The following is a 23613-nucleotide window of genomic DNA, read 5'->3' on the forward strand; positions in this document are numbered from 1 at the left end:
CTGCCCAGGGTCCGGCTCACCAGGCAGACACGGCCCCTTTCCAGTTGGACGCCTCCTGGGCCTCTCAGGCCTGCCCCCTCAAACCCACGTGCCCGGCTTGGTCTCTCCTGGGAAGATGAAGGGGACCAGGAAGGCTGGGAAGATTACACAAGCAGAGCAGGGTGTGGTGGGAACGGGAGTCTGACAGGTTCAGTGAGGCCCCAGCCACCAGCTCAGGGCGCACCCGGTCAGCACTCAGCGCTTTCAGATCCTATCCAAGAGGAGCCCAGAGGCTCAGATGCAAGACAGGTAGCAAGTCTGGACCGAGTGCAAGATGAGATGCCAGGAAGCAAACTGAGCAAGAACCAGCCCATCCTCGCCCAGCTGGATTCCTAACCCCCACTGCAGTCCCGGTTCCCAGCTGGCTAGAGCTCTACCCTGAAACCACCAGTCCGCTCAGTACCTGGAAAGGTCCCACTTCCCCTCCTAAGCCAGGAGGGCACCCCCCCCCCCCCCCCCGCCCCGGGCTTAGACTAAAGGGGAGGGAGGGAGAAAACACCCGGAAAACCACAACCTCAATACCAAAAGCAGCTTCTGCATGTGCTTCAAAACGGACTCTAATGTTTGCACGTTCACCCAAACTGTTAACTTCATAGGGAGGTCAATGCTCTTCAGAAAAGACCATCAGAGCAGGGTAAGAATATCTGCAGAGTAGAAAAATTAAGCTTGCCCCAGCCAGTGTGGCTCAGTGGATAGAGCATCAGGTGCAGACTGAAGGGTCCTTGGTTCGATTCTGGTCAAGGGCTTGTACCTCGGTTGCAGGCTCCAGGGCGAGTGCAGGAGGCAACCAATCAATGTTTCTCTCACATCGATATTTCTCTGTCTTCCCCTCTCTTAAAAAAAAAAAATCAATGGAAAAATACCCTCGGGTGAGGATTTTAAAAAAAATGTTGAAAAACACACAGATAATTTTTTTTAAAATTAAGCTCAAAAGAGAAAAAACAGTAACCACTGATTTGAGCAGGATTAATGGATGACAATTATGTCACAACAGGGTGTTTCCAGGCTTTAGTGACACCAAAGGGGTTTAAAATCCTGCCTCTACCAGTTAAGAAATGTCACCACAGCCTGGCGGGCGTGGCTCAGTGGTTGAGTGTCGACCTATGAACCAGGTCACGGTTTGATTCCTGGTCAGGGCACATGCCCAGGTTGCAGGCTCAGTCCCATGTGTGGGGTGCAGGAGGCAGCCAATCAGTGATTCTCTCTCATCATGGATGTTTGTCTCTCTCTCCCTCTCCCTTCCTCTCTGAAATCAATAAAAATATATTTAAAAAATAAGGTCATCGCAGGCAAGTCATTAAACCTCTGAACCCTCCTTAGAAAGCAGGGCCGCCCGGTGACCTGCAGCCCGGGCGGTCAGTGTTCAGACACCTGTTCCTGTTGGCCCCTTGCACCCAGCGCCTCGCTCACGGGGCGGCGGCGGGAAAACGCACACACTGCGCACCATGAGCTCCCTCCACGTGCGGGCATGCCCACCTCGGGGAACCTGGTCCCTAAGAGTCAGGTGGTCACAAAGCCCATGTCCCGCCCACCCAGCGCACCAGCTGGAGGACAGCCGTCACAGGAGGCGGCGGGTCACAGGAGGCGGCGGGCGACGACACCAAAGCCAAGAACGGGACTCTGCTCCTGAGGCTTCGCCTGCTTTCCCCCGCACGCCCTCCGGAGCAGCGCCCTCACAGAGCAGGCAGACCACACAGGGCTCGATGTTCAGTTTCCTTTAATGACCCCCAGCGCCCGGGAGGGCGGGTGCAGGCAGCTCGGCGAGGGCAAGCGATGTTCACTTGAAGATCTTGCCCTGATTGAAGGCTTTGCCCACGTGCTGGAAGGCCCCCTCCCAGCAAAAGTACTCTCGCACCAGCGTCTGGGTCTCCGCGCTGCCGGGATCCAGCTTCCGCCACGTGTATGACTCGTAGTCCACCTGCCAGTCTGGACTCAGCTGTGGAGACAAGCCAGGTAAGAAGCATGTGGTCAGGTTACCAGACACGGTCTCACACCTGCCACTCCCAGCTCAGACTCATGTCATCAGGTCCCAAGGCCGCTGGGGACATGCCAGCTCCTCCGTCCCGCTCCGGGAGGCCCCTCCAGGCCTATCAGCCAGCATCAAGGTGTGCCGTGCGCAGCCTCCCGGCTAGACACACTCCGCCCCTGCCCCTCCTCACCGGAAAGGCGAGCTCCTGGCCTCGGAAGACCCAGACTCCAGAAATGGAGCTGCTGTTGTTGGTTCCAAAGAGGATGACACTGGCAAAGGCGTTCTTCCTCAGCTTGTCCAACCGCTGGAACATTCCTGAAGGAGCAGGGAGAACACTCGGCCTCTGAGATCGCATTACCTTGCCCTCCTTCCTCTTCCCAGACCCACGCTCTCCTCACCAGTGATGAGGTTGCAGCTCATGAAGGTCTGGGTGAGCTCTTCAGGGAAGCGGTACTCGGCGTACCACAGGGACCAGCCGTCCTTATCAAAGTGCTCCCAAAAGTACGGCAGCGCCACCGACAGCGTGTCCTCGTTGGAGTACTTGCGCTTGAATTCGTCCAACACAAAGGTACTGAACGGAGGGAAACAGCGGGGTCAGTGTGGAGCAGGCCTCCTGAGGCAGCCACGGCGGCCCTGCCAAGAAGCCAAGGGCATTTCCTCGTGCTCCCCACTCCCAGCCCAAGTATGCTTAGCACCCAGGGTGGGACCCCAGGGAGCCGCGCCCCGGGAAAGCACGGCGAACTGCTGCCCCCTAGTGGAGGCACAGGAGGACATGCTGCCCGCCCGCCCGCCCGCCCCTCCCAGGGCTCTTTTCCATGAGTCACATTCAGCCAGTGACTCAGTGTCTTCCCCCATCACACAGGACTCTTGGGTGACACACTCTAATGACAGCGAGGTTAAGCAGGGAGCGTTCTCCAAGGGCCTCCGCCCAGCCTTCCGCCCCGTGTAGTCCTGCTGCCCAGAAACCAGCTCAGCTGCTGCTGAACCCTCCTGTGCAGGTTATCTGTGAAGCCTCTGGCACACAGAGCCAGGAATTCCAGTCCCGCTCCCGCCCCTCCCGCCCCCCCCACCCCCCTCAGCCCTGTTCTTTCTTTTCCAATTGCAAAAACACACGGCCTGAAGACCACCCACAAAACCAGCAAATAAGACAACTAGTGTTTTTTGTGTTTTGTGAAAAATTCCACTGGTGATTTTTCCAAGATGATATAGGTAGCTTTGTGCCTTTACAGATTGTTCCTTGAACACTATGACGCGCTACTGAGAATTCTTTGCAAATGTTTTAATGGCTACATAACCTCCCACGGCATGAATGTGCCATGAACTTATTAAGCCCCCTTACTGAATGTCTAAGTTGGTTCAGTTATTCGTTAGTATTAATAATGCCACGAGTTGCCACCTATTTCACTCCTTACAGCAAGACGTAGAGCAGTGATGGTGAACCTGTGATACGCGTGTCAGAGGTGACACGCGAACTCATTTTTTTGGTTGACTTTTCTTTGTTAAATGGTATTTAAATATATAAAATAAATATCAAAAACATAAGTCTTTGTTTTACTATGGTTGCAAATATCAAAAAATTTCTATATGTGACACGGCACCAGAGTTAAGTTAGGGTTTTTCAAAATGCTGACACGCCGAGCTCAAAAGGTTCGCCATCACTGACCTAGAGTTAGACCTTCCCTCCCTTCACAGACCAGGTTAAGTGTGTCCCCTGCCCGGCTACACTGGAGCCAGGTCCCTTCCTGACACCAGAGCCTTCACCTGAGCTTGTCCACGTCCACCACCACCAGATGGTACGGATGTTTCACACCCTCCTGAGCCATGTTTCTTATTCATGACCATAATCCTCCCCCACCCCAGCCCAGCCCTCAACAGCTCCTGAAACAAGCTGGCTGGAAGCCCTCAACAGACCAAAAGGAACTGGACAATGGTGGTCTTGGTCTTCGAAGGCATTACCTCTGTGACATTAAGAGTCCTGGGGGAGCCCGGGCCAGCGTGGCTCAGTGGTTGAGCATCGACCTATGAACCAGGAGGTCACAGTTTGATTCCCAGTCAGGGCAATGCCCAGTGTGGGGTGTGCAGGAGGCAGCCAATCAATGATTCTCTCTCAACATTGATGTTTCTCTCTCTCCCTTCCTCTCTAAAATCAATAAAAATAAGTTAAAAATAATCCTGGGGGAAATCATCCTGGCAGCCAACTAATAGGGCCTACTTATTAAACAGGCATTACAAACACTCTCAAGCTGTTAAGAAACGCGATTGATTAAAGACCTCAAGTTCGCTGCCTGATTTATTCTCTGCCCAGAGTAACAGGTGACAATCTCTAGCTAATAATTAACAGTGTCGACATTACAACAGCCTAGTAATTGGGTTAGTTATCACAGCTCATTTACACACACCAAAAATCCTGCTCGCTTTTCTTTTTTTTTTTTCTGTTTAGCCATTTCATATAGAAGGAGGACACAAACAAACCCTCCCCCTTCAGATCATGGCGATGTTACTCTATCCCATAAGCAGAGCCACCAAAATCTACTGGGAGAAAATGTGGCAGTCAAATGGGGAAGAATCCTACTCAGTCTTGACCTGCCCCTGTGCCAGGTTCACAGGAAATCAGCTCAAAAAGAGACACACTGTAAAGAGCAGCTGAGTGCGGAGCCTGAGGAGAACCTCAGCCACTCTCCGAGCTGTTCCCCGAGTGGGAGAACAGAGCTGCTGACCTCCCACCAGCACAGCTGCTGTGCCCAGCACCAGTGCGCCCCTTCATTCGCTCAGTCGCTCTATCTGCCCCATATCAAACCACACGAGACGGGAAGTCAGCCGCGTTGAACCAGACCAACGACTAAGAGGGTGGCCGAGTGGGTGAGGAAGACCTTTCTCCTATCGCTTGCAAGTCCAACGAAGATGAGTGAGCGAAGATGTGATGAGTGTGGAGAGACTGCGATGGCGCCACCACACTGGACCCTCCAGGCAGAACCAGCACAGACTGCGATGGACCCCACCCCTGTGCCCCGAGGCCTGCTGGTCCCAGTCCGCAGCAAGCATGCAAGGCATCTTCCTCTTATCTGGGCGGGTGACCCTGTGCCCTATCCATCCTGCCGTCCTGCCCAGCCCCTTAGCACCTGCCCCATGGCGGGAGGATGCCACGGCCCCTGCGGGAAGAATGTGCACCTGGCGTGTCCACTCCCTTAACAAACCTGATGTAAAGATGGAGTTGTTGCCAAAACCGGTTTGGCTCAGTGGATAGAGCGTCAGCCTGCGGACTGAAAGGTCCCAGGTTCGATTCCGGTCAAGGGCATGTACCTGGGTTGCGGGCACATCCCCAGTAGGAGGTGTGCAGGAGGCAGCTGGTCGATGTTTCTCTCTCATCGATGTTTCTAACTCTCTATCCCTCTCCCTTCCTCTCTGTAAAAAATCAATAAAATATATTTTAAAAAAAAAAAGATGGAGTTGTTGCCTCTTCCAACGCCTCTCAGCCCTGGGAAGCTTCACTAACACGGAGAACTGGGAGTGCACTGGGTGCCCCACTTTTTTACACCAACAATCTCCCTTTTACCATATTCTTTCCTCCAGGAACCCCCACATTTACTGAAAAGAGGAAACAGACAAGCACCCCATCTACTTCCTTCTTCCCGAGGGGTTGCACTCCCCCGTTTGGGAAACAAGGAGCAGAGAGGCCCCATGCAGCCCGGTCATCGCCCCCCCGCCGCCCGCCATGAGCACCAGTTACAGGCCAATTCACCCAAGCAGCACACTCCTCACTGAGTTCTGAGGGTCAGAGACCAACAAGCACCCCCAAGACCAACGACCCCTCAAACTCCGGCCTGCTGCCTGCTTGCTTGCGAGAAAGGGAATTCTGAACCTCCCCACTGTTGGATGCATTTAGAACGTACTTGCTCCTTTCAGAGCTCACCCAATTCTTAAATTCAGAAAGTCACCTGATTTGCCAACTAAAACACAACTTTAATTTTGTATGAATGACCTCAAACTCTGGGCCCAAGCTGTGTGAGGACACACTTGGGTGAGAAGGGCCCTTCTTGGGTCCCATGCAGCCCTCCCCCCACGTCCCCGTATCCTCACCTTTTGGGCAGGTGAGCAAAGGGGTCCTTGGCCTTGGGCTCCGCTGCCAGCGCCTGCTCACACTCGTCCATCTCCTCCTCGGGAGCGGGCGCAGGGGCCTTCTTCTCCTCCTTCCGCTCGGCCTGGGGCTTCGGCTTCTCCTCCCGAGGTCCCTTCTCCTTCCGAGGGGTGTCCTTTTTCGGCTGGCTCTCTGCAAACTTCTTAGCTGGCGCAGAGAAAGGAGAAAAGTCAATCTTCGGCCTCTTTCGGCTGCCCCCCAAGCAGGCAGCAAGCGGGCAGTGGAGGAAAACGGCAGGGTGGGGCGGGGTGGGGCAGCGCGGGAGCCAGGCTCAACCACAGGGCCACCCGGGCGCCACGTCCCTGCGCAGGGCCCTCAGTGACAAGTGCACGTGCAGCGATGTCAACACAGACCAGTGAGCGAGGGGAGAATGCAAGATTCACAAAACATCAGCTACACATGTGATGCCCTACACTTGGGTGCCCACGTCACCCACAGGCTGGACAGGAAGCCAGGGGCTGAGACTGAGCAAACCAGCCCCCCGCTCCTCAGACTCACCATCAAACTGGGCCATCTTCTCACAGAGCTTCACCTCCCCCAGGACAGCGCGGAACTGGGGCTGGTTAATGCAGGTGAGGAACCAGCGGTTGGTGTTGGGGAAGGCCTGGCGGAAAGACGGCTCCAGGACCTGCCAGGACGGGAAGGTGGGAACAGTCAGCGGGGGGACCATCCAGAAGGTTCCAGCCAGAGACCGAGACTTGCTTCTTCCAACACCCAAGCTCCTCCGTCCCCTCAACCCCAACAGCGGCTGCCTAGACACCCGCTTACCCTGGAGGGCGACCCCCCACCCACCTTCCTCATCTCTTTAAGGTGGTCCAGTCATATTTAGCAGGAACAGCATTCGTGGGGTGCCTTACTCCTTTTGCCAAGCCATTTCACACCTCGTCTCCAATCTTTTAAATTTCACGTGTTGACAGAATTTTTTTAAAGGTTGGGATCAACAGAGGGCTATCAATTACTCATTTTGTCAAATAAATAAATAGAAAATATGCAACAGCAAAAAGTTTATTTCAGAATAATGGACAGACCTTTTAATTAAACAGCTTCATGAAAAACTCATTAACCATTTTTTTTTTTAAAATGTTTGTTTTTTTGTATTTCAAAGAGAAAGGGAGAGGGAGAGAAACATCAATGATGAGAGAGAATCATCGATCGGCTGCCTCCTGCACACCCCCTACTGGGGATCCAGCCCACAACTCGGGTATGGGCCCTGACCGGGAATTGAACAATGACGTTCTGGTGCACAGGGCAATGCTCAGCCACTGAGCCACACTGGCCGGCTCATGTGCCATTCTTTTTAGTTTGCCAGGATCAGCGGTGGAGACAGGCGCAGCGTCAGCTCTGTCGTGCTGGTTCTACAGAACTTGGGTTCAGATTCTACTCCACCGTGACCCCCACAACGGGCCACACTAAGCCGATCCCTGTAAGGCAGCGGTTCTCAACCTTCCTCATGCCGCGACCCTTTAATACAGTTCCTCATGTTGTGGTGACCCCCAATTTCATTGTTACAAATTGAACATAAAGCATAGTGATGAATCACAAAAACAATATGTAATTATATATGTGTTTTCCGATGGTCTTAGGCGACCCCTGTGAAAGGGCCGTTCGACCCCCAAAGGGGTCGCGACCCACAGGTTGAGAACCACTGCTATAAGGCCTTAGCATGGGGTCTGGCACGAAGTAGGTGCTTTTCCCTTGCTCTCATCACATTACTACTACGGACCCGCATCAGTCCGAGAGCTGCTGTTCAGGACCAGCAACATGTCATCTTTGCCCCAATAACCTCAACTGTGGGATTAGTCCCTGGGTTTATGTTCACAGAGGAAGAAAAAGGACCAAAGGGTGCCCACACCCCCACCCTCTACCTACTAGTCAGAATGCGGCCAGCACGGAACCCAGCTCCGCTTCCAGATCTCCATGCCGAGTCTGCCACCCCCACCTGCCTTCACCCCGAAGCACAACTGGCTTCACAAGAACCGTCTCAGCCGCTACACAGACGCTAAGGGCAACGGACCCCTGCGCTTCCCGGAAGGCAGGCAGCCCGGCACCCACCCACCCACCTGGACTCCCCGGCTCCCTGAGTCCCTCACACCCAAGTCCTCCCATCAGGATAGAGCGGCCGGAGACTTGTCACTTGTTCTAACCCCACCCACCCCCTGCCGAGCTGATGCCTTACACACCGACCTGCTTATAGAGCCACAACAGGGTGCAGACAACTGTGATGTCAGCCAGTGTCACACGCTCGCCCACCAGAAAGGTCCGCGTCTTCAAGTGAGCATCCAGCAGCCCCAGAATCCGCCTCACGTCCTCCTTTGCGGTCTCTGTGGCCTGTGGACCCAGTGAGTAAACCTATCAGTGACTACCAATCCCTCCCCCAATCACTGAACTAAGAGGGCCGTTTCACTTACTCATCCCACCCTCTCACTGGGTCAGCGTCTAGGATCAGCCCAAACATGTCACACGCAAAGCGCAATGTTACATTTGTCCCTGGGGCAGGCTGGCTCATGTCCTTCCCCCCCTTTCCTTTCGACTTCGTTTCCCACTGTCCAGATCACAGCTGTGTCACGTCTTTGCACGTTAGAAGGAACCTTAGAGGTCATCTGGTCTAACCACTCCCGTCATTGGGTTTAACCTTCCTACAGAAGAAACCCCTTCTCTGACCACCTCCACGGGTCTGACAAAGAACTCAGACACCACCCACCAACAGCCCAGGGCTCCGAACTCACAGCCCGAAGATCAGGGCCTGGTTACACTCCCAGCATTCCCCCCCTTTTCTCAACCCACTTTATTTCTCACTGCCTGACCCTCTGGAGCTGACTCCATCCCGCCTTTGGCTTCTTCCAAGTTCCAAGACTTACCTGCTTGTTGTAGTGCATGATGCCCAAGGTGGGGAACACCCAGGTACTGGCCGGGGGCACTATGTCGCTATCAGCAAAGCTCACCCACTGCACCACCTGGGCTGCTGCTTCTGGACTACTTCCCCGCAGGTCCTCATTGCTCACTGCAGAGGCGGGACGCAAAGTCAGAACCCTGGGGTCCGCCAACACCAGGTCAGTGCCCGAACAGTCCTCTCCTCCACTCCAGCTCACCCGCACCCTCTCCTACACCCCTCGCTCGACCCTCCCACCCACCATCCAACTGCAAGTTACCGTAGTAGGCAATGGCATTGCTCTCGAACACACAGAATCCATCATCACCTTCAAATGCTGGAACCTGCAGACAGCAGTCAAAAGATAAGTGAAACACTGGTCAGGTGCTCAGTGGTTAGAGCGTCTGCCCTCCGAACGAAGGGTCTCAGGTTCAATTCCCAGTCAAGGGTACGAACCTCGTACCCTCAGATGCAGGACCCCCAGCCCCGGTGGGGATGTGTATGAGAAGCAACCAATGTTGCGCACGCGTGCGCGTGCTCTCTCTCTCTCTTTCCCCTTCCTCCCTCACTTCCACTCTCTCTGGAAATCAATGGAAAAAGTATCTTCAGATGAGGATTAAGGGGAAAAAAATGGTAAGTGAAACAGTCATTTCTTACTAGCCAATCCCAGGAACTAAACTGTTCTGGATGAATGTGTTTATATAAGGCCGACAACCCTTGCTAACCAAACTCCTAATATTATCTAAAACTCAAGAACCCAAAGTATTTGAATAACTTGGTATCCCTTACAGCCTGAACTCACAAAAGAAACCCAAAATACTTAGATATTATCAGCTACTTGGATAAAATCCCTCAATCAGATGAGCAAAAGGTAAGAAGCCACCTCTTACATCTCTGTCTGTAACAGTGAGAGCATCAGGTGCTCCCCACACTGCACACGGCCCCCTCTGCCAGCCCCGGGGGGAAGAATCCTGCTCACAGGAGATACTTGAGTTTGCACTGAAAACAGTCAAAGGTCATTCTTTCTTCCAAAGTAAGCCTGCAAACTATTAAATGTCACTGAATAGCTCTTCATTATTTAATCATCTTTAAACTTCCACTTACAATTAACTATTACTTTTAACTACACAGGAATCTGAGATTATCCCCAAATAGAAGAACTTTTTAAAAATATATTTTTCATTGATTTCAGAGAGGGAGAGAGGGAGAAACATGGGTGAGAATCACTGCACACCCACTACAGGGGATCGGGCCCACAACTTGGGCATGGGCTCCGACTGGGAATCTAACTGTGACCTCCTGGTTCACAGGTCCGCACTCAACCACTGAGCACACGAGCGGAGCTCAAAATAAAAGTTTCTAAAAAATCACTAAAATACAGGGGGTGGGTGGGTCTGAAATCTCTTTAAAGATGGAGGCTACCTTCAAAGTAATAGAATCTTACAGCCACTTGGGTTCTCAGGACCAAAGACCCCTTTCCCACGTTCCTGCTCACCTTGCCTGCCGGGAACTTGCGGAGAAATTCGGGGGTGCGGTTGGTCTGGCCGAAGTGGAAGTGGGGCGGTGCGGAGAGTACGCGGACCTGAGCCCCGCTGTACTGCGCGGCGATGAGGGCCTTGAAGGCCCTCCAGTTTTCGGGGTACGTGTACAGGGTCTGTGCAAGGAAGAGGGAACCGGGCGTCAGCGCGAGGACAGGGGTCCCGGTCCTACCCATCACCTCCCGGGTCGACCCCCCCCCCGCGCCCCCCCCCCCCCCCCCAATCGTCGCCGTCTGCCCCACTCACTCCCGCTTTCCCTCGGCGGGTAACCCGAGTTCTGCAGCTCGGGGCCTTGTGTAATCAGAGCAGAGGACAGACACACCGACGGCTAAATAAAGCAGCTGACAGCGCTGACCTTCCCTGAGGACACCCGTAGAAGCACGGAACCCACAGCTTGAGGCTGCCGCGGCCTCCGCCTGCGGACGAACCCACACCGCCCGCCCCGCAGGGCCCGTTTCATTCATTGATGCTACCAGGCCGGCCGGCGCGACTGCGGGGCCGCTCAGTTCAAAAGCATCGCCTCTGCCGAGGGCACACGCCCCGACCGAGTCCCACCCGAGCCGCCACGCGGATCCCGAGTGGGTCTTCTCTTCCCCGATCAACCCGGCCTCCCTGTAAGGAGCCTCCCTCCCCCTGGCGCGCATGCGACCCGTGGGCCGTCGCTCCGGTGCCGTCCGCATGAGCTGCCTGGTGTGGCCCCTCTCCGTCCAGTAACCTGGCCGGCGAGGTCCGGCTGATCGGACCCACGTCGGGGTCTCTCCGCTCCCGAACCTCCCTGATGGGCGAGCCCTGACCGTGGCCAAGTACATGCCCACAAAGACCCTCCTGTCCCTGTCCCTGCTATCGCCCCAAACGGTCGCAAAAGTTCCGTCCACCTGCCCGGATCCCACGCCTCAAGGAGGCAATGAACCTGAGCCCCTTTCTCCGGCCCCAGACGGCCAGGACCCGGCATCTCCTTTCGCCTCGAACCCAGGCCATTCCAACTCCTCGGCCTCCCACAGCCTCAGCATCAGTTTCTGCCCGGGGCCTGGAAGCCCGGCTCCCCAACAGCACGGCCTCTGGGCCCCGGATCCGCCCCGCCTTCGGCTCCAGAACTCCTCTGACGCCAGCGGGTCGCAACCGGGCAGAGGATGGCGCCGGATAGGGTGACCCGGACGGCCAGAGCCGGCAAACTTACCCCGGCCGCCATGGTGATTCCGCAGAGAAAGGGGGTGGGGCTCTCAGTGCTGCCGCAAAGTAAGCCGTCGGGGGGGGGGGGGCGGGGGGAGCGGAGAGCCGCGGGGAAACAGCGGCCGGAAAGCGAGGACGGCATAGAAGGCACACGCACGACAGTTGTGTCTACCGCGGCCGTGAAATTGGAAAAAGGGGTGGGGCCTGCGGGCCGGAGCGGAGGAGCCCGCGCCTGCGCAGTGAGTTGCTTGACGGTCCCGCCCCTCAGGCCTGGCCAATGGGAGTCCCGACGTGGAGGGAGAAGGCGCGGAGGGACTGAGCACCAGCCGGCGGCGGCTGCCCAGGCGGCTGCGTGGCACAGCTCCCGGCCCCGGGTGCCGGGCGCCCCTCCGCCGCGGGGTGAGAGTGACCTGATGGGAGGCTCTGCCAAGCCCCCAACGTGTTGTTGTGACAGGAGCGGAAACTCCGCCTGCAAGTGGCCATGGGCCAGATTCCTATAACCGCTCTGCTGTGTTGTTTTAAAATATATTTCCATTTCAGAGAGGAAGGGAGAGGGAGAGAGGGAAACATCATTGCTGAGAGCGAACCATCCATCGGCTGCCTGCTGCTCGCTCCCCCCTGAAGATCCAGCCCGCAACCTGGCATGTGCCCCGACCGGACCCACTGCGACCTCCTCCTGCGGCAGAGGATGCTCACCCACCAGCCACACCTGGCGGGGGCGGGGCTTGTTGCTTGACTAGAGCAGTGGTTCTCAACCTTCCTCATGCCGCGACCCTTTAATACAGTTCCTCGTGTTGTGGTGACCCCCAACCATAAAATTATTTTCGTTGCTACTTCATAACTGTCATTTTGCTACTGTTATGAATCGTAATGTAAATATCTGATATGCAGGTTGTATTTTCATTGTTACAAATTGAACATAAAGCATAGTAATTAATCACAAAAACAATATGTAATTATACATGTGTTTTCCGATGGTCTTAGGCGACCCCCTGTGAAAGGGTCGTCCAACCCCCACAGGTTGAGAACCGCTGTCTAGAGGATAAACGTCTGAAACTTGTTAAATTGGTTTTCTCCGGAATGCTGTTCCTGCCGATGAAAGGGCCTGAGCAGGGGAGGGGCCAAGGGAGAGCAGCCCTTTCCGCCCACCTCCTGTCATGGAGGAGTGGACAGTTTAAGACAAACTGATGGACTGCCCTTTACCCATGTCCAGGTCTGAAGATCTGCAGGTGCAAGTGCAGGCAGTCGGGCGTTCTCACAGGCGCTGTGCAGTACCTACACCCGCACCCCAGCACCCAGAGCTCTGCTGAGGGGGCTGCAGGCACCAAAGGGTCCCAGCCACTCCCTCCAAGTGTGAGAAAGGCTGGAAGGGCGGCCAGGCCTCAGAAGGCTGTGATAAGGCTGGGGCGTGGAAGGAGGACCATCACCAGGTGGGAATTAGAGAAACTAGCGTGTATTAAACCAGCAGCTTTATTGCCCTTTCGGGTGCCAGGCTTCACTTAAGGAGATTGCGAAGGGCTTGAGGGAGGAAAACCTGTAAGAAATGATGGAGATCAGGGAACAGGCCTTGGGAATCCTGGAGTGGGGTCACAGTGAGCGCCTGGTCAGCCTGGGAGGCAGATACCACAAAGGTCAGGAGCGGCTCAGCCTCTGGCCTCTGTTCAGCACTGCCCAGTGCTCTCAGCTCCTGGGTCACGCGAGCCTCCGTCGCCAGCCACTCCACCCCTGTGCCCGCCCCGCCTGTGGCGCCAGCCTTGGTCTGCTGCTGCAGGCATCTCCGGGCCCGCCGCCGCCCCTGCCACACTCGGTGCCACAAGGCACAGCGCCAGCTCACTGGAGAGAGCGACGCCCCCTTCCTTGTCTCAACCTGGGCCCCTTCTTGGGCCGCCTGAGGTCCTGCGTGGCCCTGCTCTGCCAGCACTGCATGGCCTGGCTCCTCTTCTCCAGGGGCCAGAAGCTTTGCAGTCGGCAGGGGAGGCGCCCCTGGCTGCCCAGGGCTCTGCAGGGCCCAGTCCTGCGCTGCTTCTCCAACCTCTATAACCATTTCTTCCAACCCTTCTTCGCTCGGGTTCCCTGCACACCCCTGCTGCTCCTGCTCCCCGTCCTCAGAGCTGTTTTTCTGTCTGTCTAGTTTCAGTCTCTTGCGTGACCCTTCCCGGGGAGAATCCCCCGTTCCACTTCCCTCTGGCCGCAGTCTCTTGGTTCCCTGTTCCAGCTGGCACCCCAATGCGTCCCTTAACACCTGGGCCAGGGCAGCAGTGAGCTGAGTGAAGGGAGCAGGAGGGAAGGGGATGGGGGTTGCAGACAGCAGGGCGCTAGGGGAGCTGGGCTGCAGAAGGGGGAGCAGCCCCCAGTCCCGACCCCGGGAAGAACGGTGCTGGTACTGGAGGCTTCGGCAGTAACTGGCCGCCGCTCGGCAGCAGTTCTGTAGCCGCCCGGCTACCCTGCTGGTTACGTTGGCTGCCACATTGTGACTCAGGTCAAAGGGGTCCTGGAGATTCATGGGGCCGAGACGCAGGCCTTCCCAGAGGTTGGAGGGCAGGCCCCCCGCCACAGGCAGTGCCTGACCCTCCCGAAGGGACAGCAGTGAGCCACGAAGATCCCAGCAAGACACGCAGGAGAAGAACTGGGCCAGCAGGGAACCTGGAGGAGGAAGACCAGGGAAGGGGGTTACTCAGAGGCCAGAACCGAGATAGGCCCTGAACCAGAGCCATTCACTTAGCAGGACTTGCTTTTTCCCTTCAAGGAGCTCACCAGTGCCAGCAGCCAGGTCTCTCTGAGCCCTGCAAGCAAGAGGCCAAGCTCGCGCGCTGTGCCCCTAGTAGCGTCCTCCCCTCCCCAGATGCTGCTCCTTCCCCTGGCAGCAGTGCAGCCCCGGGCAGCCCCCATTACTCCAGGACCCGGCTTCTTCAGCTGTGAGCGGCAGTAACACTAGCTGACCCAAGGCCGCTGTGAGGGCCATGCGGCCCCAGGAACTGTGGGTGGATGCTACCTACTGTTGCCATTAACATCTCTTACTGGTCCCCACACTCACTCAGGGGCTCCTTATTGGCGCTGGGCTCCAGTCTCGAGGCATCTCTGGGGAAACTACAGTCCCAACCGTCCACCACCACCTGCTCACCCTCACCTGTGAGAGGAGAAAAGGGGGGGGTCAGCCTGGAAGCTGGAAGACGGGGGGGGGGGGGCGGGGGGCATGGAGAGAGGGGTGATAACAGAGCTCTCAGTCCCCGCGGAGCTCAGTGTGTCTACGTGAGATAAAGAGCAGGTGAGATGATGCTAACGAGAGAGGGTGGAGGCTGGGCTGCGTACCTGCTTTCTGGGTGAGCTGGGACACAGTGGGCAACACAGGAGGGTCCCTGGTCTGAAGGAAATAGATCACGAGCAAGGTCAGGGCGTAGTTATTGAGAAGGGGGCCACTCCCTGGGGAAATGATGATTCATGAGATTAGAGGTGCTTCTGGCGCCCTCCCAGGCGGGTTTTCTCAACCCTGGTTTCTGTATCTACCTCCCTCCTTTGCCCCAACACCAACTCAGCCCCAGGGCCGTCCAACTCTCACCTGTCAGCCCTCGACCCTGAGCCCAGCAGCGGAGGGTGTACACCAGGGGCCGCACCCGCTCATCCAGCTCGGAGCAGAGACTCAGGAAGCGGGAGTTATGCAGGGCCAGCCTGGGACAAAGAGGAGACAAGGATGTTAGGGCGCAGGAACCCTCTGAAGGCATCTCCCCCAGATCTTATTCCGGACTTGGTAAGGGGAGCCAGGAATAGGCCAGGAGAGGGTTCCCACAGTGTCTGCTGACACACTGGCCTTCTGAGAGGCTGTGCAGAGCAGGCCGCATGCTACCCGTCCTACATGCCCGTGTCGGACATCCGCGGAGCAGATCACTGTAAGGCTGCTCAGAGCCTTCGTGTGGAGAGAAACGAAGACAGGAGGGAGGGAGGAAAGGAAGAAAAGGGAAGGAGGAAGTGGGGAAAGGGAGGGAAGGGAGAAACCTATTTGCATTTAACTTAGCATTTCCCAAATCGATTCAACCATGAAACTTTCTAAATCCCTTCAAAATAGCATTCCCAAACCCGACTTCATGAACATGGGAATGGCAGCCACAGGAGGTGCGTGGCAGGAAGGACGGGACCCAACAGGACAACCCCGAGGCCCAGCAGGTGCAGGAGCACCCCACACCAGGCTCCCTCCTCAGCCGCCCCGGATGCTCCGCTGGCCTTCGCCAGTCACCCCCGAAACAGGTACCGGTTACTGAGGGAGACGTCCCCATGGAGACCTGAAGGCCGATGGCAGAACTTGACCACGGGGCGCCGGGCGGAGGGCACGGTTTGGACTCGGTACACTCCAGGAACACAGCCCCGAAGAATGGACCCCACCAGCTCCAGCGTGGCTCCCTGCTCGGTCTTCTCCCACTTCGGGGCCTCTGCCAGCTCCAGAGCCTTCCCCAGCTCCCCCTCTCCCCGGTCCTCCTGCAGCGGTGAGGCTGGAGGCAGGGACTGGGGAGAGGCCAGGGTCTCGGAGGCCAAAGCCGAATCCGGAGTCTGGGGTGCCACGGAGGAGGAAGGGATTTCAAAGTCCAGGGCTTCCGAGTCTTGGGGAGAAGCTGGGGACTGCGAGTCTGAAGGGGAGGCTGGGGTGCAGGCCAGGGCTTGAGGATCCAGCGGGGATGCGAGGGCCGAGTCCAAGGACGGAGACTCTGGAGCCTTAGGGACTGGCTGTGGATGGGAATGAGCTGAATGAATTCCTCTCCTGCTGTCCACTAACCAAGGAGCATTCCGTCCCCAAAACATATTATGACTTACTGCTTATTAGGTGCCAGGCCCTATTCCAAGGACTTTATACCTATAACTCATTTAATCTTCACAATACTTTTCTTTTCATTAAAAATAACCTTTCAATGACATAAAACAATGATCTCTAGCCTACAGAAATGTCATTGTCAAAAAAGGCCCAAAAGGCAGAGAAACTGTTCCAGGGGAAAGAAGACTAAAGCGACAACGCAACCGTCCATGGTGAGGGTGGCTGACCAGACGGGAGGATGTACTGCCCCTTAAAGTCTTGCCGAGCTTTACACTTGTTCAGTGTAACATTCCCTCAATGCCCTAACGGCACTGTGTTCTGCACACGCTAGAGCCCCTCGGTTCTGAGGTGGTGCACACTGGAACAGGAAGGGGTAAAGGCGTGGTGTGCAACCTGCTCTCAAATGATTTGGAAAATACAGTGTCTGTGTGTATGTGTGTAGAGACCATGATAAAGGAAATTTTCTTTTAAAATTAGCACTTTTTGAGGGGCTGGAAGTAGATGGGAACTTTATACGTTCTGCTTAATCTTGCCGTGAACGTAAAACTCTAAAAAATGTAATAACCCTTTCCTATTCCAAAAGCAGAATCTGTACCTCAGATAGTAAAAAATACAGAGAAGCAAAAAAACATAACCCCAAAATGACCTTATTATATGTCCTATTATATATATATATTTTCCCCCCCAAAATAAGATCTACATGCCATTTTGAAATCTGGGCTTTTTCCGTTACAAATGCCATCTACCTCATGTCAGTTCATGTGCATATCAATCCACATCCACATTTCTCGAATTACAGTATCTTTCAAGCAGGTCCTATGATCCCCACTGAACAGATGAGGAACTAAGGCCTGAGCGGTGACCTGCTTGCCCAGGCACATAGCCATTCCCGCTGACTACCACCCTGTCACTCACCTGGGGCTCTTCCAAGTCACCCAGATCCAGGAAGAGGTCAAGATCACAGTCATGGACGTCAAAGCTGTTTACGGAAGAGCCAAAAGGATGGACCACACAGCCTGGGTGCGGAGCAGAGAATAAGGTCAGGAGACATTGGGGGGCTGAAGCGTGGACGCACATAACGGGGCACGAAGATGAAAGAGCCACCAGGTAGACACGGCTAGCTGAGGGAGCACCGAGGAAGCAGGCGGGGAGGACAGCACAGGGGGCTCAGGCAGGAGGCGGCTCACCAGGGAAGAACTCTGTGAAGACCTCTTGGATCAGCGCCACCACGAGGCTCCGAAGCTGCCGCTCAGCCTGGGACAACTCCCTCAACCCCACGAGCTTCACCATTTGCGCCCCCACGTCCGGGGCCTCGGCTAGGGCTGTGGCCAGCTGGTGACTGTCGGGGGCCGCTCCTTTGGGAGATTTGGAGGCCGGCCTCTGGAATTCTTTCTGTTCCCGTGGCCGGACGCGCAGGCGCTGTCCCCCCAGGCTGTGCTGGGGCTGGGACAGAACAGCCTCCCGGGAGCCCACATCCCCCATCTCCACGATGGCAAACACTCCCTGGAAAATCACAACAGGGACAGAGATGACGGGTCCGCAACCAAGAACCCAAACGCCTGGTCTGAGAGTGGGCATGGAAGGTTAAATGGGGAGCACCCTGTGAACTGGGAATATCTGCCTGCTGTTTCTGGAGCAACAGGAAACATTTGGACAAGCAATTCTCTCCTTCACTTGGATCCCACACGTTACTCTCACCCGTCGGCCTCTGAAAGTCTCACTTTACCTATCCCATTGCCCCACTCTTCCCAATGACGTGATTTCACTGGTTATATTGGACCCACCCCCTCACCTGCCTGCTGTAATTAGAGTCTTTTAACATAGATGAAGAATCCACGCAATGAACACTATGCTAGATAAAAACATAAGCCCTACCTCTAACTTACCATCTAAGCATAGCAGCAATACGATAGTCGTGTTGCTATCGTGTGGTTGAGTTCAATGATATTCATTGGGCAAGGGGGTGGGGGAAACTGGGGACATGTGTCAAAATGAACCATTTTTTTAAAATTCAGCTCTAAGCAGTGCCTAGTACAAAGTTAGCAGTTAATAGTAATTGGCAAATAAAAGATTGGCTGAATAAGTAAACAACCAACAAGTACCCCAGTGACTAACTCCGGTGAACTGAGAAAGTTCAAGTTGGGTGGTATTCGCAAAGCTGAACTAGCCCATGGACAAGCTGCATTAGGAACTGGCCAAAACGGACGCCTGGTTCCTCTCATCTCTTCTGGTACGTGGAACACCTACTTCTCATTTACCCTCAGACACATTCATTCTACCTTGTCCTTATCCATGACGACACTGGCCACAGGTCCAAATGCCTGGAAGTACTCAGAAAGCTGAGTAGAATCCACATCCCGGGGGAAGCCACTGACAAACACACTTCGAAGCCCCTGAGCCTTTCGGGCAGCTCGTAGTTCTACCAGATGCCGGTGCTTCCGGCCTCCCAAGTGGGCATCCAGGCTGGGTCCTGCAAAGACAAACATGAAACAAAAACTTCCAAATTCGCTCCTCAGTGTGCCTGTTCTCCACCTACCTAAATCCTACTGACCCTTCCAAGCCATAGAAAGTGTGAACTTTGAATAACCAAACTCCTGGCTTCCTCTGCCTTCCTCTTTTGTCCATCTTTACATATAGTGCATTTCTAGTGGTTCCCAGAACTGACTACACTACAAGTATTTCTTAAACCAGCAGTCGCCAACCGGTGGTCCACGGACCACTGGTGGTCGGTGAGGTCCGAAAGGTTGGCGACCGCTGTCTTAAACCATCTGTAAGTGCTAGGAAGAGCAACATCTGCAAATTGTAAGAAAAAAAAACACCACTAACTTGTGCAAATAATACAAAGAAAAACTAAATATATCAAGACCCTAGACCAGCGGTTCTCAACCTGTGGGTCGCGACCATCGGAAAACACATATAGCATATCAGATATTTACATTACGATTCATAACAGTAGCAAAATTCAGTTATGAAGTAGCAATGAAAATAATTTTATGGTTGGGGGTCACCACAACATGAGGAACTGTATTAAAGGGTCAGGGCATTAGGAAGGTTGAGAACCACTGCGCTAGACTATATCCCCTGGGTCATCTCTGAGTATGGTATAAAGATTACAAATGCAAGATAGGAAGCCACACTGTCCAAGTTCAAATCCCAGCTCAATCAAGCCGAGATCTTGGGCAACTAACTCTGTGCATCAACTTCCTCAGATGTAAAACCGAGGTAACAGCAGCACATAACCGACAGGAACTGTTCACATGGCACTTGGCAGAGAGTCTGGCACGCGGCGCACGAAGGAGAAGTTTAGCTGCCGTTATGTTTATTACATTTTGAGTCAGCTGCTCGATGTCATCAATGTATGGATGGGGCCAGGGAAGACTGGGTTTCCGGCTGGCCCTAGTGGGACGGAGCAGCGGTGCCATTCACAAAGAAAGAAAAAGAAGAAAAAAAGACTGGGAGGTCCTGTTAGGGAATATCATGATTCTGACTTCAAAGGTCAAACCCGAGGTTTCATGGAGCGCTCTGTGCTGTCATACAAGGACCTTGCCAACTTTTAGAATCCCACCTGCCGGCCATGCTACTCACCCTCCCTTGCCTCTGCAGGGCTTCCCTGGCCCCACCGCTCCCCACACAGCTGCAGAGCACGGAATGGTCCCCACCTCTAGGTGGCGTGCTCCCGCATTCCCTCCCCCCGACCCCCACCCCCGCAGAGCCCAGCGGGAACCTCAGGCGTACAGCCGATGTCCAACAAGTGGCGATCAAAGAGGGGGTACAATGGGAGGTTTCGGTTGGCGGGAAGGAGGCTGTAAGGTGGTGGGGCTTCCCCCACTCTAAGTCCTTGGGCCGGACGGAGGCAAGACGGAGGTGGGCGACTCTACCTATCGACGCTTGGCAAGAACGATGACCTGTTACCCTAACTTTCGCCAGGACCCAAAGACGAGAGCCCACAACCACCCCTCCTCACTAGCCACCGCTTACGGTTGGCTGTGGTGACGTGGCAGAGGCGGCAGCGGAAAGCCCCACGCGGCAGCGACTCGACATCCGAACCCACCGCCGCCATCGCGACTACCCGGTACCAACCGACTGCAACCACTTCCGCCACCAGCGGAGCTCGCGCTTCCAAATCGCAATGCTCTGGAAAGCAACTTCCGCCAACCCAATCGGAAGTGACGTAAGGCGGCAAACCGTGTAGGCGCACTCCTCCGGAAAACAGGTCCCTTCGACTCAGGGTTCCGTTTCCCGCGGGTCTTAAGGCTTTGGAAAAGCCGCCCCATCCACGATCCTTATCTGCAAGCCGTAAGCCGATTGGTGTGCTCTGAGCTGTTCCGGTGCTGATTGGCCCAAAGAATCGTGAATATTCATAACGACAGACACAAAGGCTGGCGCGGGTAACTGTTGCGGTTTCCCAGCTGGGGGTGGTGGGCAGGCTGTGCTCTGCTGCGAGGGGCAGTAGAGACCCGCGCGGCTGTATCCTCCGCCCTGGGTTTCCCTGGAGAACAAACGCGGAGGGTGAGCAGCTCCACGAAGCCGACCGCTGTCCCTGGACTCCCAACCTCAGGACTGTTGTTTCTCTCTCTGCCCTCGTTCCGCCCCCAAAACGGTGTTCTGCGCCCGCTTCCCAGCCCTGGTTGGGGAGCTCTGCCCGCCCCGTCACCTTCCGGACTCCGAGGGGCCAAGGCCAGATGGATGAGCAAGGTGGGCTGCACGCAGGTGGGGCCCGAGCCACAGCCACCTCAAGGCATGGACCGAACCTCCTCTGGTGGCAGCTGAGTAAAAGGCATAGGACAGGGAGGCGCCGCTTCCCCCCCCCCCCCCCCACACTACTCTAGTGAGTGGTCAGTGCATCCTGACCTACAAGTGGAAGCTCAGGACAGGAGCGGGAGGGAGCTGGGGAGGCCCCAGGCCCAGGGAGCAGGAGCTAGGGCACTGTCGATGGGCGAAGCCGGCCTTGCTGTGGTTGTCAGCTCGTAGCTGTGGCCTGTGGAAAGAGCCTCAAGGTCTGCAACCTTGAGCAAGTGACAACTGCTGAGGTTGTGCCCATCTCTAAAGGAAGTGTGCAAGGAGCACAGGATAGACGTCCGATCTCTCCCCTAAGGTGCAGAGACCATGAGAAAGAAGACACCTACTCAGGGCTCCTGGTGGCTAACTGGATTCAAATTTGTTTTTCCTCACCTGAGGTTATTTTTTCCATTGCTTTCCGAGTGGAAGGGAGGGAGGAGGGAGACATCTGCCTTCCCCGCGTGCCCTTGACCGAGAATCAAACCCATGACCCCAATGCTCTAACCACTGAGCACATGGGTCAGGGCTGAACTCAAATTTTATTTTTTTTAACCTGGGACCCTTCAGTGCACAGGCTGATGCTCTATCCACTGAGCCAAACCGTCTAGGGCTCAAATTTTATATTTCTTTTCTTTTTTTATTTCAGAGAGGGAGAGAGAGAAACATCAATGAGAATCATTTATCAACTGCCTCCTGTACACTCCACACTGGGGATCGAACCCGCAACCCGGATATGTGCCTTGACCTACTGGTTCATAGGTTGATGCTCAACCACTGGGCCCCACCAGCCCGTCTGGCTCAGTGGATAGAGCGTCGGCCTGCGGACTGAAGGGTCCCAGGTTCTATTCTGGTCAAGGGCACATGCCAGGGTTATGGGTTCTGTTCCCAGTGGGGGGGGGCGTGCAGGAGGCAGCCGATCAATGATTCACTCTCATCATTGATGTTTCTATCTCTCTCTCCCTTCCTCTCTGAAATCAATAAAAATATATTTTTTAAAAAGTGAAAAAAACAAAACAGCTTAGCAGGAGCCTCTCCCACGACCTGCACTTCGGGCAGAAGCCTGCACAGAACTACACGGTCCTGCCACCTGAACCAGCCCTTGGAAAGGAGCTCCTCACCAATGACAGCGCCTTTGGACCGTTCCCACTGAAAGGACTTGGAATCCGTTTGCATGAGGACAGATCAATCTGAAGGCTGCCCAGAGCACAGAGCTGTTGGGGTCCGACCCCAGCGGGTCCAGGGGTCCCCAAAGGTGTAGAAGAAGGAATGACACGAAGACAGCCTTCAGTTGATCAGCAGCCTAGTCAGGACCTCTAGCCAGGATCTCCAGCCAAAGTTCTGGTTAGGAACTCCAGCCAAGCTCTGGTTAAGATCTGATCAGGATCTGATGAGGATCTGATCTTTATTGTCTTGTTACATCTGTATTTATACCAGCCGATTTTAATCCTGTCAATTTCTATTACAAAGGTTAGGGCGTTTCTTATCTCCATTCCAGGGAGTAAAGATTATGTAGCTTAACTACCCGCCTGGCACTTAATTAAGGGGTTGTATCCCCTCCCTAACCTCAGGGAAAGATCCCCACCTGGGGAAACAACCTTTCTCGGAGAGGTGACCTTGGTTAAAACACATGGCACTAAGGAGAGCAAACATATTAAGAACAATATGCTATATATGCCGGGTCCCTTGAAACATATGCTGTGCAGATGTTTCTTTCCTGCAGTGACTGTGTCAAGCAGCAAGGATGGACCGGCTTCCGGCACAGAGCTACCTAGCTGGAGAGGCCTGGCCCCAGGGTCACCTCACAGCCGAGTTTGGAGATTGGCACCACCCACCAATTGACAGGCGCTTGTCTACTGGGCCTAGTGACCTTGGCCTCTCCACCCTAAAGGGCAGGAGCACTAGAGTGGGCCCTGACATGAAGGCAGCTGCTGAGGCCGCCTGGGGGACCCAGGAAGCAGCTCTATGCAAATAGACCAGAGCGAGGCGGTAAGATCTTGCAGTACCGCCCCCGAGTTGGCTACCTGTTTCGCTCTGACCTCTAACAACTCCCAGAATTCCATAAGGAAAAGGAGAGTTAAGAATTAGGAAATAAAGAAGCATCTTCGCACACACATACCCGTCCTGTGGAGGAGTCCCATCCAGAGAACCAGCTCATCCCAACTGCTTTGAATAAATCTGGGTCACCACAGGGAACTGGGGAGCAGTTTGGGCCCCACAGGAGGGCCGCCTGCCCCGGCTGCACCTCCTTTATTTTCCAACTGAAGACATACCCCCACACACACACTCATGGCAGAGAACAGCTGAGCCAGGAGGAGC

General features: G+C 55.0%; 2 protein-coding genes and 1 non-coding gene across 3 annotated transcripts; all 3 read right to left on the minus strand.

Annotated features, from left to right (window-relative positions):
* Window positions 1-1739: 1739 nt before the first annotated feature.
* On the minus strand, window positions 1740-11792 carry EEF1G (eukaryotic translation elongation factor 1 gamma). Its single transcript, XM_070427277.1, has 10 exons — window positions 11728-11792; window positions 10508-10666; window positions 9293-9356; window positions 9002-9144; window positions 8328-8471; window positions 6642-6771; window positions 6086-6290; window positions 2407-2579; window positions 2199-2323; window positions 1740-1975 (listed from the first exon to the last, which is right to left on the minus strand). The coding sequence occupies exons 1-10, from the start codon at window positions 11737-11739 to the stop codon at window positions 1817-1819; spliced, it is 1314 nt and encodes a 437-aa protein (XP_070283378.1). The 5' UTR covers window positions 11740-11792; the 3' UTR covers window positions 1740-1816.
* LOC139019136 (small nucleolar RNA SNORA29) lies at window positions 4435-4571 on the minus strand. The gene has a single exon (XR_011473031.1). It is a non-coding gene; the product is annotated as a small nucleolar RNA SNORA29 (small nucleolar RNA).
* A 1380-nt stretch (window positions 11793-13172) lies between the features above and the next one.
* TUT1 (terminal uridylyl transferase 1, U6 snRNA-specific) lies at window positions 13173-20610 on the minus strand. Its single transcript, XM_070426395.1, has 9 exons — window positions 20497-20610; window positions 18798-18988; window positions 17706-18021; window positions 17434-17534; window positions 15964-16433; window positions 15277-15386; window positions 15030-15140; window positions 14755-14847; window positions 13173-14363 (listed from the first exon to the last, which is right to left on the minus strand). The coding sequence occupies exons 1-9, from the start codon at window positions 20576-20578 to the stop codon at window positions 13216-13218; spliced, it is 2622 nt and encodes an 873-aa protein (XP_070282496.1). The 5' UTR covers window positions 20579-20610; the 3' UTR covers window positions 13173-13215.
* Between the last annotated feature and the right edge of the window lie 3003 nt (window positions 20611-23613).

Source organism: Myotis yumanensis, unplaced genomic scaffold, assembly GCF_028538775.1.
Source record: "Myotis yumanensis isolate MYYU_CA2020_CCGP unplaced genomic scaffold, mMyoYum1.0.hap1 SCAF_10, whole genome shotgun sequence".
Taxonomy (NCBI): Eukaryota; Metazoa; Chordata; class Mammalia; order Chiroptera; family Vespertilionidae; genus Myotis; species Myotis yumanensis.

Coding starts and splice junctions, on each gene's coding strand:
- TUT1 (XM_070426395.1), bottom strand. CDS start 20,578: ATGGCGGCGGTGGGTTCGGATGTCGAGTCGCTGCCGCGTGGGGCTTTC. Junction 18,989..20,496: donor CCACGTCACCACAGCCAACC/GTAAGCGGTGGC, acceptor TTGTCTTTGCAG/GACCCAGCCTGGATGCCCAC. Junction 14,364..14,754: donor CGCCAATAAGGAGCCCCTGA/GTGAGTGTGGGG, acceptor TTCCTCCTCCAG/GTTCCCTGCTGGCCCAGTTC.
- EEF1G (XM_070427277.1), bottom strand. Junction 9,357..10,507: donor GCAAGTTCCCGGCAGGCAAG/GTGAGCAGGAAC, acceptor TGCTGTCTGCAG/GTTCCAGCATTTGAAGGTGA. Junction 8,472..9,001: donor TCATGCACTACAACAAGCAG/GTAAGTCTTGGA, acceptor CTGGGTCCACAG/GCCACAGAGACCGCAAAGGA.